Here is a 12,734-nt window from a genome sequence, read left to right on the forward strand (position 1 = left end):
CATCACCGTCCAGGACTGGATTCAAGTGAGAGCTTGAAAATTACACGGTTCTGCCTTTTCCTCTTCATCATTCACAAATTACTTAAATTTGAGGACCAACAGCCTTCTGTCTGTTTAATTTAACGTAAATGGATGATGTTGCAAAATTCATAATGTCACCAAATCATCAGTTCTTACTTACAACAGCTGTAATGCTTTTTGTTGGAATACACGTAGTTAATGAAACTATTCCTTTTGAAAAGCTCTACAGCGGCTTCTATTTCCAAAAGTGGGCAATACAACAGCATCAAGGTGTATGTTTAGGGAGCTTAAGACTGCTTAAAAACAATTCAGAATAACTGATGGGTTGAAGTGATAGACCACGAGGAAAAACACAGGCCCTTGGGAGTTCACAGAGGTCTGAACAGGCTTGTCAGGATAACATGAGCTTGTATGATTTATACAAGGGCCAGACAATGAAAGCTTGGAGCCATAGGGAAATTAGATTTAAATTAGCACAGGATGCTGCCATCCCAATAAGGTTCATGTTACTAAGGCGACATTTCCTATATTGAGTGGCTCATAAAGACAACCAATACAAAAAAAAAAAAAAATTAGGAAATAATTCTAATTTCACTTTTCACTCCAGAAAACTCCTTTTTAGAGGTACAATTATAAATAATTGAATAGACAGGTTATGGTACATACATCATAAGCACCAGCCTTGATCTGCTGGTAAAGCCTGTGCTGGTCTTCATCCCAGAAAGGAGGATATCCCACCAGGAGGATATACAGAATGACACCTGCAGAAAATTCACAGTAGTATTAAGTGATTTCAAGAAACAAACCCCAGAAATTCATCCACCTGACAGCCACGTAAAACAAATGGTTCAACAGTACTATCCCAGCTGCTGAAAAATACTGCCTAGTCATACTGGAGAAAAGAGTAAATGTAGGGTTCACAGGATAACCTCCCATGCAGAGTGTGGGCAGTAATGAGCATCTGACACAACATCAGATTAGGAACGCTGAAAATGTCCAGCTAGCCGGAGGAGTAATTTTCAATGATCGTGGAGGTTCTAGGAAAATGCATTTTTTTACCTCTGGTTTTTATCGTGGCTTGTACTGGTGTCTGTAAGATTGTGTTTTAACCAATCTCATGCAAAGAAAATTTGGGCAACTCAATTTATCTGTATAAATATACGGTCAGAGATGATTCACTATGACTAAAGAAAAGTGCTTTCATAAATACAACCAAATAAGCGTGGGTAGAAGTAAAATAAGGAAACCACCAATTGTTCTCAGCTAGGTAGCTGCCACTTGCCAGTACCTTAAACTACACTGTTTCAAGAACTGGATGATAAAGTAATTGCCCTGTACTCCACAAAACATTTAGTTTCACAGTTTAAAACTGCAGTTCTAGTATATTGGCCAGATCAGATTTTGGGCTGCTTGTGAACCAAAACTAAGGCCCAGCTCACAGTATGAACTGTTATGTTTTTTCTAACTAGTTAGGCATCATTTTTTTAACACTTTGTGAAAAGTGTGTTGTGTAGACATGGCCAAGAATGCCATGGTAACACACCTTCACAAATAATTAAAAAAAAAAAGAAGCTGGTAGAATAACAAAAAATCCAGTGACCTCTTCTAAAAATTAATATTGAACTTTACTAAATGCATATTATCTGATGCAGAATATAATGTATTCGGGCCATCACCTCTCTCCCTCAGAACACTTTACGATGGACTGAACATCCTCTTTCAGAATAATTTCTTACCACATGCCCACATATCCACAGGTTTTCCATAAGGATCTTTTCGTAACACCTCTGGAGAAAGGTATCCTGGAGTACCAGCAAAGCCTGTCAAAAGGCAAGGCAACTGTTCTCAAAAGCTGTACGTGCTCCGCAAAAATCAAGCGATTCTCATCTCAGCCCACAAGACACAGGACCTAACTTCCCAAGCCATCGACCACAACCCCCTTCATTTTGAACTTTTCTTTTTGGGGCGAATCGCCTGGAAGCAACGATAATGGGACCGCTTCGGCAGGCCTGGCACATCCCTTTCTGCCACCAGGTCTGGTGGAGTCGAGAGGACAGCAAAAAGCCGGCTCGGTTACCCATCCACACTAGCGCTCCAGATTCAACAGGGGCGTCAAGGATCTGGCGACAGTGCAACAGGGGAAGGTTTCCAGAAAGATTACAAGACAGCGGACGACATTTCATTCATGACTTCTGCATGCAGCGAGACATCCAGCAGCGAGGTGCAAACACATTTGGCTCAGGGTCAAGGTCAAAAAACTTCGCAGAGTAGGAGGAGTGTGGGAAACATTATCTGAGTGATCCCCTTGGAGATACAGAAAGACACAAAATGCACACCGCGCATGCCAGACTGTTACTGGGTTGGGTTTTTTTAATCATTAGCCTAATTTAGTCTATTTTAAAATAGCCCCGAGCTACAACAATTAAGACTGTGAACATGACTTCCACGGGATTTCTGGGAGTCCATCAGCTGTCAGCTGTGAAGGCTGCTACCACACACAGAGTACTTCCACTGACATTTACGGGGAACTAATTAACAAAACAGAGGGGCAGCTAAGCTACAGTATCGTAACTATAAGGAGCATTTAAAGAGCCCTATTCAGTCTTACGGGAGGGCAGATTTCTGAGTAAACAGCAGGTAGGGCTAGATTTAAGAAAAGCTCACGTATGGAGAGATCTCTCATTTAGAAGAAAAAAAAAAAGAAAGTAAAAACACTGTTCAAATTTCTTTGCACAGAAGTGGAAACTCAATTCAGCCAATGCCAGATGGTGGCAAAGTAAATGTTCAGAGGATGTTCAGGATTAGCGTTCACAAGAGCACAACTGGCTGTTACTCAGTATGAAGACCACCAGCTTAGGGCTCAGCCTTCGTACAGCCTTTGCTGTTTGTATTTCACACAGCTACTTCTAGTACGATGTTTCCACTGTGAAACGCGTTTCTGTGAAGTCACTCCACTTCGGGAAACCTCCTTACAAAAGTTCACTAAGTAGTCTAGCCTTTAAAATTTCTATGTCCTTCATTCTTTATTCATTACCAGCAGTGCTGCTTTCCCTCAGGAGAATGTGGGTGTATATGTATGTATGCAAAATGTAGGTATAAACGTAGACTTTTCTTAGGGCACTGTAATTGATAAAAACTTAACGACCAATAACATCCTGTACCATTTCAGTTAGTATGTCTGTTCTTCCCAGCATCTTTGCCTGAAATAAACGCTTGGGAGTTCTTGAAAGGTGAGAATTTGGTGGCTTTCCTGAAGGACGACATGTCATTTCTGAAATACCACACTGGATTCCACAGAACTTATGAGAGACGGTGATAACGTATAAAGGGTACAGCTACAGAAAAAGGAAGCCTTTGCCCTGCAGCTGGCAATCATTTTAGGGTGGGAGGAGGAAATGAAGGAACACATTCTGTATGTTCTACTGAGAGTATTGCTAAAATATCACTTAGTTTTCATGAAAAAACTAAGTTTTTTCATGAACTTAGTTCTATAGTTCTTTCATGAACTTAGTTCCAGGTGGTCTGGAAAAGAACAAATACTTAGAGGAGTGAAAAAGAGAAAAACTTAGTTTTCATGAAAACTAAGTTTGTTTTTTGCAGTCTTACGCTCCTTTGAGAAACTGAAAAATATATGTTCTAAGTAGCTTTACACAGAGTGATGTTTCATATCTCTTCTTGGCTGTAGTGCCAAGTGCCATGACTATTTTTGTTCATTTTGAAGGGGAAATAAAGTTGTCTCGCCTTTCAAACTTCCCATAGCTCCATAAGCATTACTATGCATCACTTGAAAATAAACTTTAAAGCAAAAATAAATATAGTACTTAGCTCACTTTATCTCTTGATGAAGATACAGAATGGGTCTACACAGAAATAATTGGTATGGTTTTAGTACATATTCTGAAGTTGTTTAAAGCAGCAAGCACAGAAGAGTACACAGTCATGATTTCAGTGAAAAAGAAAAAAGGTACTGAAATTCTTCGCTGTTATTTATCAGGTAATTCTATAACTGCTCAGAGGGATCCCAATACGAGTGCGTACTTTTCGGAAAACTATTGCGAATAGTAGTAATTACTTCAGCTAAAACAACTCGCATTGGGAACTGTTTGTGACTGTACGGTGTCTAGAAAAGACTGCATCACCTTGCACTCCTATCATTGTATGACTTAAATAAGTATCCCAGAGGCCCAAGACAAATGCCGTGCTTTGTTGAGTTCAGTAGTGCATGGATACACGAGATGGCACCTTACTCAGCCCAAACAGCTTAGTCTCAAAACCCTCTTATGCAAAGATTACATACATACTCAACTTCAGAAATGGTGAGCACGTCTCTTGAGTCAAACCTGGACTGAAGGTGAACTATAATCCCACAACATAAACTGAAATTAACAGAGAGATGTATCTTAAACACCCAGCAGAAGAGATTACCGCTCTAAGATCTGCCCTACGCTTTCATCACCTCCCTGCTAGACTTACGGCCTCTCAGCACCACTCACGCAAGGATTCCAAAATAAAACGGCAGAATAAACCGTGTCAGTTTAAACAGTGTAAGCTGTACATCTTTGCTAACATACCTCCCTTTGACTCAAAATTCAAGCGAGCAGTCTGGTGAGAAGATACGGAGAAGGTGGCCGCAAGGGGCAAGAGCAAGCAGCTCAGGCTAAGTACAGGGCAGTAGCTGTCTCCTCCTGCACAGCTGGATCCAAAGGACTAACTGCACACAACCGAAACTGAACCCAACTAGCAAACTAATTCAGCGAAGCTACTCAAATGACTTAAGCGGTGCGTACTTTAGTCCTAGTTGCAGGGCTGGCCTTCGTTTGAGACGAGATGCAACTAGGACTAACTGCACACAACCGAAATTGAACCCAACTAGCAAACTAATTCAGCGAAAGCTACTCAAATGACTTAAGCGGTGCGTACTTCAGTCCTAGTTGCAGGGCTGGCCTTTGTTTGAGACGAGATGCAACTAGGGCTAAATCCAGCTGCCCGTTGAGTTAACTGCAGTCCTTCCACTGACTTCAGCCAGGGGCAATGAGTCACCTGCCGGGGTGAGTCAGTGGAGCCCGCCTGACACCTCCCCAGCACGCTAAACACCTGCTAGCAGGGTGGAGTGTTTCAACCAAACCCTCTAACCTTTTCTACCAAGGGGCAAGGAACAGGTTTGTTTTACAAACACGCAAGCCAGGAAAACAAAGCCCGTTGTATCCAAACACACAGAGCTCTAGCCAGTTCCCTGCTGAGGCATAGCCATGGTTTAAGCAGAAAAGCGACCATCGCACCAGAGGACTACACCCAAAAAGAGAGGGGGGGTGTGTGTGTGTTGTGTGTGCGTGTAGAAAAACATACTGATGCAGAGCTATAATTAGAATCAGAGCACGCCATGAGTCACTACGTGCTGCAGAATCCAGTGGAAAGCAGAAAAATCTTCTGGAAGGAAGCAACAAAAAGTTCGAAATGTCGAGCGCGTCGGAGTTCACGTTTTGCCTTGTTAAAGCAGTCCTAAGAAGATGAAGGAATGCACTCAGACCATTACTGAAAGGTTTTGCAGAGGAGGTTCCAGAAAAGGTACAGAACCCAGTAGTCTTACTGAATACCACAAATTTGAAAAAAAGACCCAAATTAGACTACTTTCTATTATCTTGCTGCCAGCTTACCTCCTCCTTACATATATATTTTGAAGACGCTCTGTTCAATCTCCTATCTACCAAGTTCAGCACGGCAGCTCTCATGATGCTATGAGTCTAACCCAAGCACTTCACAAGAACCAAATGACCAAAAAATAAAGTGCAAGATTTTACAGGGAATTGCAACCTCCTGAGCATCATCTGCCTCCATACAGATGTATCATCCAGAGAAAATATCCCTGAAGTCAAGTTCATTCTGCTGATTTTTTTCTTGAGATGCTTCCTGTTTACCTGCTGGTTTTGTCATTGTAACAAATCACTTGTGTTTTGTCTTATTTTTAATTCCACTCCTTTTGTACTGGTCTATTTGTTAATGTGCAAGAGCAATCTCCTCTGTCTTTTGTGGATTACTGAAAACCATTTATATAAAGGCTGGGATTTAAAACAACAGGCTAGCTTATTAAAGCTACCAACATATGTCCAACGGTACTGCCTGTGCGTCCACATGCAGTTATATCCCAGATTCCAAACACTCCATCTCTCAACCCACTGCCTGCACAAAATCCTTTGTGCTTTCATTCTAAGCTTTGACAGCAAGCTCACAATCACTTTGTTCAATTTTAAACTGCACTTCCCTGCTGCTGTGAGCGAGAATAGGTAGCTGCTATAAATATTTTATTCTGTATTTTTTTCCTCCTGGGATTTACAATAAATTTTGTCCTGTGCTCCACATCTGTTCAAAGAGGGTGGTCATCACATCTGTACACGTCCTATTATTTCAAATGACCAGTATTAAATCTTTTCCACCGTTTTCCTTTGGGCATTGGTTAACTGTAAAAAACAATCTGCAGTTAGCAATTTTTTTTAAATTAACAGAAAAAAAAGGAACAGTTTAGTGGAGCTGGGGAGGAGCACATAATATTTAACTCACTACCCCCCATCCTCTTCTCATAACCTGAAGCGGAGCACTGGACAGGACACGTAAGATACATCCCAGGTATTGATTCTGGAGACCTGGTGTCAACTGCCACCTTCAGGAGGGCTGGCACCCTCCCTCTCCAACATTTCATGAGCAGGTCTGAAGCACAGAATATGCTCTCTTCTGGTGGTCACAGGCACAGACGGAGTTTGCTTCCACGTTCCCATACAACTTTGTCACCTTCACCATCAAGCAAGCATACCCTTCATCCCTTCCAGATGAAGATATTTTCAAAATCACTGAAGTGGCTGAGAAACTCCAGTCCCAGCTGCAGAAGATGTTTGTAAGCTGTGGATAGACAACCCTTCCCAGACTATCGTGCAAGGTTTCAAGATGCTTCTAAGCACCCTTTACCTTCCCGGGTTTATGCTCTCCATGATCTACTACGTGAGTTGCTTATATATTAACGATTGCAGATTTTTAATAAGCCAGCTTATTTTTACCTCAGTGGGTCAAAGAACAGTTTTATGAACGGTTTTACTTGCAGATGTGAAGTGGCAGTCACCTCTAAGACAGCAATATAAACAGCTGGGACAGATAACTTGGACTGTCACAGCAACATCTGGATGTGGGTGACTGTCTACAGCCTCAGGTACTCATCCCCCCCCCCCCCCCTTTTTTTTTTTTCCGTTCAAGTCACATTCCAAAGTGCTTCAGACTAAAATTTTCACGTATTTCCAGCGGACAGACAACCGTTCAGACAAAATGTCTTGACGACCGGGAGGTACACTCAGCAGTATTAACCTACGGTTTTCCTCCTCAGTCACCCGAGCACCTGACTGGAAACCACCCATACCCCTCCCAGGCTCTACACCCGTATTTCGTTCCTGTAGATACACAAGGGCAAGCGGGGGGAGAAGGGGCTTGTGCGCACCTACGTCTCGGTCAAACTTACAGGCTGACAAAAGCTAGGACAAGCCGGGAATCAGGAAACCTAAGTTTCAGGGTCAAGAAAGTCAATGGCACTTAGACTACACGCAAAAGGGACGTTTGTAAAGCTATGTTTACTAAAAGCACGAATTTAAAAATTAAAAACCTTCTCCCTCCGTGCCAGTACTGCTGTGCTGGGACGATCCCCAGCATGAACACAGTTGTGCCGACAGGAGAGACCCTTGCCAAGCTATTTTACGTCGTTTGGTGAGGTGATTTACCTTTGCTAGTGAAGGGGAGGCTATAAGGCAGAGCCGCTTCTCGTCTAAGCGAGCTCTGAGATTTGGAAATGTAGCCACAGGTCACTTTCGAAGTGTTGGAGGATTTTTGTTTGGTTTTTTCCTTTTTTAAACAAAGAAGGTCTGCTGCCAAGCTCTGTTTAATTCGGTGAGAATTACAGATAACATTCTTCCTGGAGAAAAAGCCCTAAAGTGTAGTCAGCTGCAGAGACTCAACTATGAACAAAACACCCCTTAAAGCCACGTATCAAGTAGTCACACAGCTGCATGTTTTGTACTAGGGTGAGAGCTGGGCGGTTCGGGAGGCTTAACAGCTATGCTGAATAAAATGGTGAGGGGAAAAAGAAATTCACTTACCAAACCAAGCCTGTTGTTCTCCTTGGACTTCTATAGCCAATCCAAAGTCCGCCAGTTTTACTGCTGCTCCCTTGGATTTGCTAGCTAAAAGTAAGTTCTCAGGCTTTATTCAGAGAGAGAAAAAAATTGAGATGAAAAGATAAGTAAACATATTTTAGACAGGTTTTCACTTTTTTTTTTTTTTAGTTACGGTGGTCTGGAAAAGAACAAATACTTAGAGGAGTGAAAAAGAGAAAAAACCCATGCGTTTTCTCCACGAAATGGCAAAAATTGCACTTTCCATTCCTACTGGGAAAGAACCACCAGGCCTGTAAACAGCCTTCATGATCCCGTGACAGCAAGACTAAGGACAGCGTGCAGACCTACTAGGGGAGGAGGTCGCCCAGCATGGCCATATGGAACCACGACACCTTGTTTGCGTGACGGGACAACTCAGAGGCTCCTAAGAGCTCGCTTCCGGAAAAAATGCCGCAGAAAACCCCGAAAAGACACCTATTGTTCGATTACTAGTCTAACCTATGCAGTTTGCAGGATTAGGCATCTATAACTGTCAAACATAAAAATACGTTTTGCACGACAGCTTAACAATAAGAGACGTATTATTATATTTGTATTTAGAGGGCAGGTGTATTTACACTGCAAATCTTTCCGCAAAACCAGCATGCCCACGTTTGTGCTTGCGGAGAACCTATTACAAATAAGCATGTAAGTCTGCAAAAGTTCCCACTTTGCCTTTTCTTAGGGTATGTTGGTCACATCTGAAATAAAATGCTACAGTACCCTCACACAATTAAAAGTAAAGGATTTGAACATCACAACGGTGTTCATTCTACTGTTCATAATGTATCCTTTTAACTTCATTTAGCAAATACATCAAATGCAAATTGTCCAAAAATGACTTTATTCTACGAACCTTTTTAAAAAAAAAACAACAACTTTACAGAATACTGCAGAATTCAACAGATTATTTCAGGGAACTGTGACCTCTGTAATATTTTCTTGCCATTTCTTTCTTTTCTAGCTCCGTTATTTTTAAATAAGGTTTTGTTCCGCATTTACGTAATAACAAAACCTCACTGTCAAGGGTATTTCTGTGACTCTGCCAGAAGCAATTTTTGTAGTGGACTATCACAAGGGAATTCACTATATCCAGTCTGGCACTGGATAACCCAATCCTGCAAACTCTTAAAACGCGTATTTCAGTTTAAACTCAGCAGCAATCCTGTAGGCTTCCAGGGGACTATTTATGTGATTACAGTTAATCCCGTGCAGGTACCGAGCTTGGAAACAATTAAGATCTAAGCTTCTTTCAGCAAAGGCTATCTTTAATACATCTGCCAAGTATCCAGCAAGATATGCTTGAGCCTAATTAAGACCTCAACCACTGCGATACTTCTATTAATTAACAACACAACTGGCCCTGACAAACTCTTTAGTCTAAAGGTGGTTTTTTCCCCCCTCACCAAACTGTAAAGGAACATTTTTTTCAGCAATTTACAAACACCATTCTCTCACTCATCCCTTCGCTGCTATCTCATAGAAAAGACAGTATTAAAAACCTTTCATCAATAGTTACCTGATGAGTCTTGCATTTCCACATTTTTAAAAATTGAGATTAAGGTCTCTCAGAATAAAATACAATCTTTATATTCTCTTAAATTATCAGTAACCACCTCAACCACATTACATCAAACACCGACCGAATAGCTGAGGACTCTTCTCTAGGTTCATCAACACTGATTTAAGCAACGTCACACTGCTTGTCATTTAACTACACTAATTTCAACATACAGGCACATAGTTCTTGAAGGTTTCCTATCAGAGGGAGAGAAGTTTACACCAATTACTTCCTGGAATGCACTTCTTGTATAAACCTCTTATAGCAATGGATGATCCTATTCGGTTGTGACCTCCAGCAAGGCAAAAGCAGTGACATGCCTCACCCTCTTGGCTGAAACACAAGCACTAACCTACCAAACACGCAGCACTTCGCAGCAGGTGATTCCATTCAAAACAGGAGCTTTGTGTTTTCTGCTGCCGGTTTTTTTTTGGTTGGGTGTCCCGTCCCCCGCCCCGGGATTTATTTATTTATTTATTTTAAATCCCATTACGTGTCTTCACCTTGCCAATCAAAGTGCTCTGCAGCAATACCACTGTCATAGGTGAGTATGTTTCAACAGAAGCTGAAGCAGATTTCCCCATTTACTCCCATGCCAAAGACAACAGCTTTCCGGGCAACGCTGCGTGGGACTACGCGCTTAACTGACCCGCAGCTGTCATTTCAGGACGACGAGAGGCGTACTAGGCAATTATCACGCGTGAACTTAGAATGACTGCCATTAATTGGAAAACATTAACAGCCCAGCGTGGGCCGCTCAGGACTTGTACTTCGGATTCAACAGCGTCACCGCTAGACTGGCTGCAGTCAAGCATGTAGAATGGCAGTCTTAGCTACCAAAATTACTTACAAATAAATTAACATGACTTATGCCTTGTTTTTCCAAAGGTCTTCAATCTTAGAGATCAAGTACTCGTCCCTCTGTGTATTCTTCCCCGAATATAACTACAGCGTCTGCTTTTTTGTTTGTTTGTTTGTTTGTTTTTAATTCAACTTCAACGGGGAATGCAAGAAGGTCATAATCATAGAGCTTCACAGAAGCAGCAATGCCGCTGACTGCCAAGAACTCAAATTCCTACACGGAAGTGCACTTTCACCATCTGCTAAAGACAGACTGCCACTAACACGTTAATTTTTTCTGGGTCTAGGATCCATCACCATTCCGACTTATACCAAAGATTACAAACAGAGCAGCAAGAAGCACTTCTGCAGGTCTTAAGAGGCTGCAAAAGCTCCTCTCCGTTTGCTACTGAATTGCGCTAAAAGGAAAGTTAAATAAAATGAGATTGTCCAAAATCTCCTCCTCTCGTTGCCCTCCCCGCCCCCAAACATGCCATCAAACTGTGGTCTGAGTTATAGGACAAAAAAAAAAAAATCCGTCAAGTTTTGCAGTTTAAGGATCCATGCCAGGCCATAACCATCTTCTTGTCTTGTAGCTCTGGTCTTGGGCCTCGGCATCTTCCTTTCGGTACAGTTCTGCTGGGATTTCACCACAATCTTTCATTTCACTCTGGGTTTTTTTTTTTTCTTTTGCCACAAAGCAGTAACTGAAGTAGGACGGTTTTCTGCTTCCTGAAGTTTTCACTTTCAGAAACAAAACCGGGTACTACAGCTTGGCAGAAACGTTTTTTCTCACACTGTTTTTTCCAATTCATCCTGGATTTGCCAGAGTAAGAAATCCACACATGGTCTGGAGCAGGGAACAGCTGGATTGAATGCCGTTCCAAAGGAAAAGTTATTTTGTGTGAATGTATGAAAAATACTAGGAAGTGCTCCCTATTCTGTCAGCTTGCATGGCTACAATCCTTCTTTCTTCAATTCCTTTTCATGCTAGACGCATCGTACTGCGTGTACGGCGAGGACGGGAATCGCTGGAGCAGCTGGACAAATCCGACATCCCTTCATTTACACTTGTTCCCTGTTATCCGGCTGCCACGCAAGATTTACGGATTGGACAGAGACCTGTCAGTCTCCTGTTGCACAACCGTGAAACAGGAAAATCCGGAAGCGCAAAACGGGTGGAGAATTTTGTGCGCGCGTCTTGGAAATCCATCACGCTCTCTGAGCTTTCAGAGCGTAACCCTTGACGTTCCTACGGGACAACAATAGAGACTTTATAAGCTCAGACAATGACTAGAACAGTTGTTTAGCTGGGAGCGAAGGATGGCAAGAAAGATGACGGCATTCTGATTCCAACATTATTACTAATGATAACTGCTAGAAAACTCCCATCCTGGGAGGAAATTCCTGCTCCCTGTAACTCACGCAGAAAGGAAAATATGAGACAAAGAAGCTGTGCCAGAAGGAATCAGCGTGTTTCGCTGCCTTAGCCCACGTGCCGTTTTTTCTCTGCCTTTGTAAAGGACCCCGTATTTCAGACAGCGCACTTCCATTTGATTTCCAAATAAACGATCTTCTTTTACTTGAGGATCCTGAAGCCCAAGCGCCCAAACTAAGTCCTCTCCCTTACCCACAAGGCTAGTTTACTACCAGCTTTGAGACAGACTTGTCTCTCCGAGCTTCCCAGTGAAAGAAAATGATCTTTACTTGTTTCTTTCCACGCCAACATGCTTTAAGCGCAGGGAGCGTTTCTGCAGCAGACGTCTCCAGCCATTTGGATACCTGCATGGTTAAGAAAGAGGTAATGCTCTTCTCAACACGGGTGTTTTCTTTCTGAGGCTTCTATCCCAACGCTACCGTTCGTCCGGAAGGAACTCCACTCCTCAGGCGATCACGGTGAGAACACCGTAGAAATTCCCGCTTTCTAAAGATGTTCCGTAGCCCAGCCATCATCTGGAGGACACAGAGGTCTTTGCGCCAGCGATCTCATAGCAGCTGGCCTTTCGTCGCTAAAATGCGTGACGTGCAAATGCTCGCGTGCTTCCCAGAAGCACTCCAAGTTACGCTGACGAGAGGTGGAAAAGTTCCCCCCCCCCTCACCCTGCCCCAAACGCTCTGGATGACGG

General features: G+C 42.6%; 1 protein-coding gene across 1 annotated transcript in view; it reads right to left on the reverse strand.

The window, feature by feature from the left end:
* The window catches only part of CAMK2D (calcium/calmodulin-dependent protein kinase II delta), a 187,149-nt gene that overhangs the window by 43,900 nt on the left and 130,515 nt on the right, over positions 1-12,734 (reverse strand). The window contains exons 7-9 of the mRNA XM_009334939.1: positions 8,151-8,253; positions 1,758-1,841; positions 688-782 (exon numbers count right to left, since the gene is read on the reverse strand). Coding sequence (XP_009333214.1) covers positions 688-782; positions 1,758-1,841; positions 8,151-8,253 — 282 coding nt within the window. The remainder of the gene's footprint in view (positions 1-687; positions 783-1,757; positions 1,842-8,150; positions 8,254-12,734) is intronic.

Source organism: Pygoscelis adeliae, unplaced genomic scaffold (assembly GCF_000699105.1).
Source record: "Pygoscelis adeliae isolate BGI_AS28 unplaced genomic scaffold, ASM69910v1 Scaffold31, whole genome shotgun sequence".
In the NCBI taxonomy this organism is placed as follows: Eukaryota; Metazoa; Chordata; class Aves; order Sphenisciformes; family Spheniscidae; genus Pygoscelis; species Pygoscelis adeliae.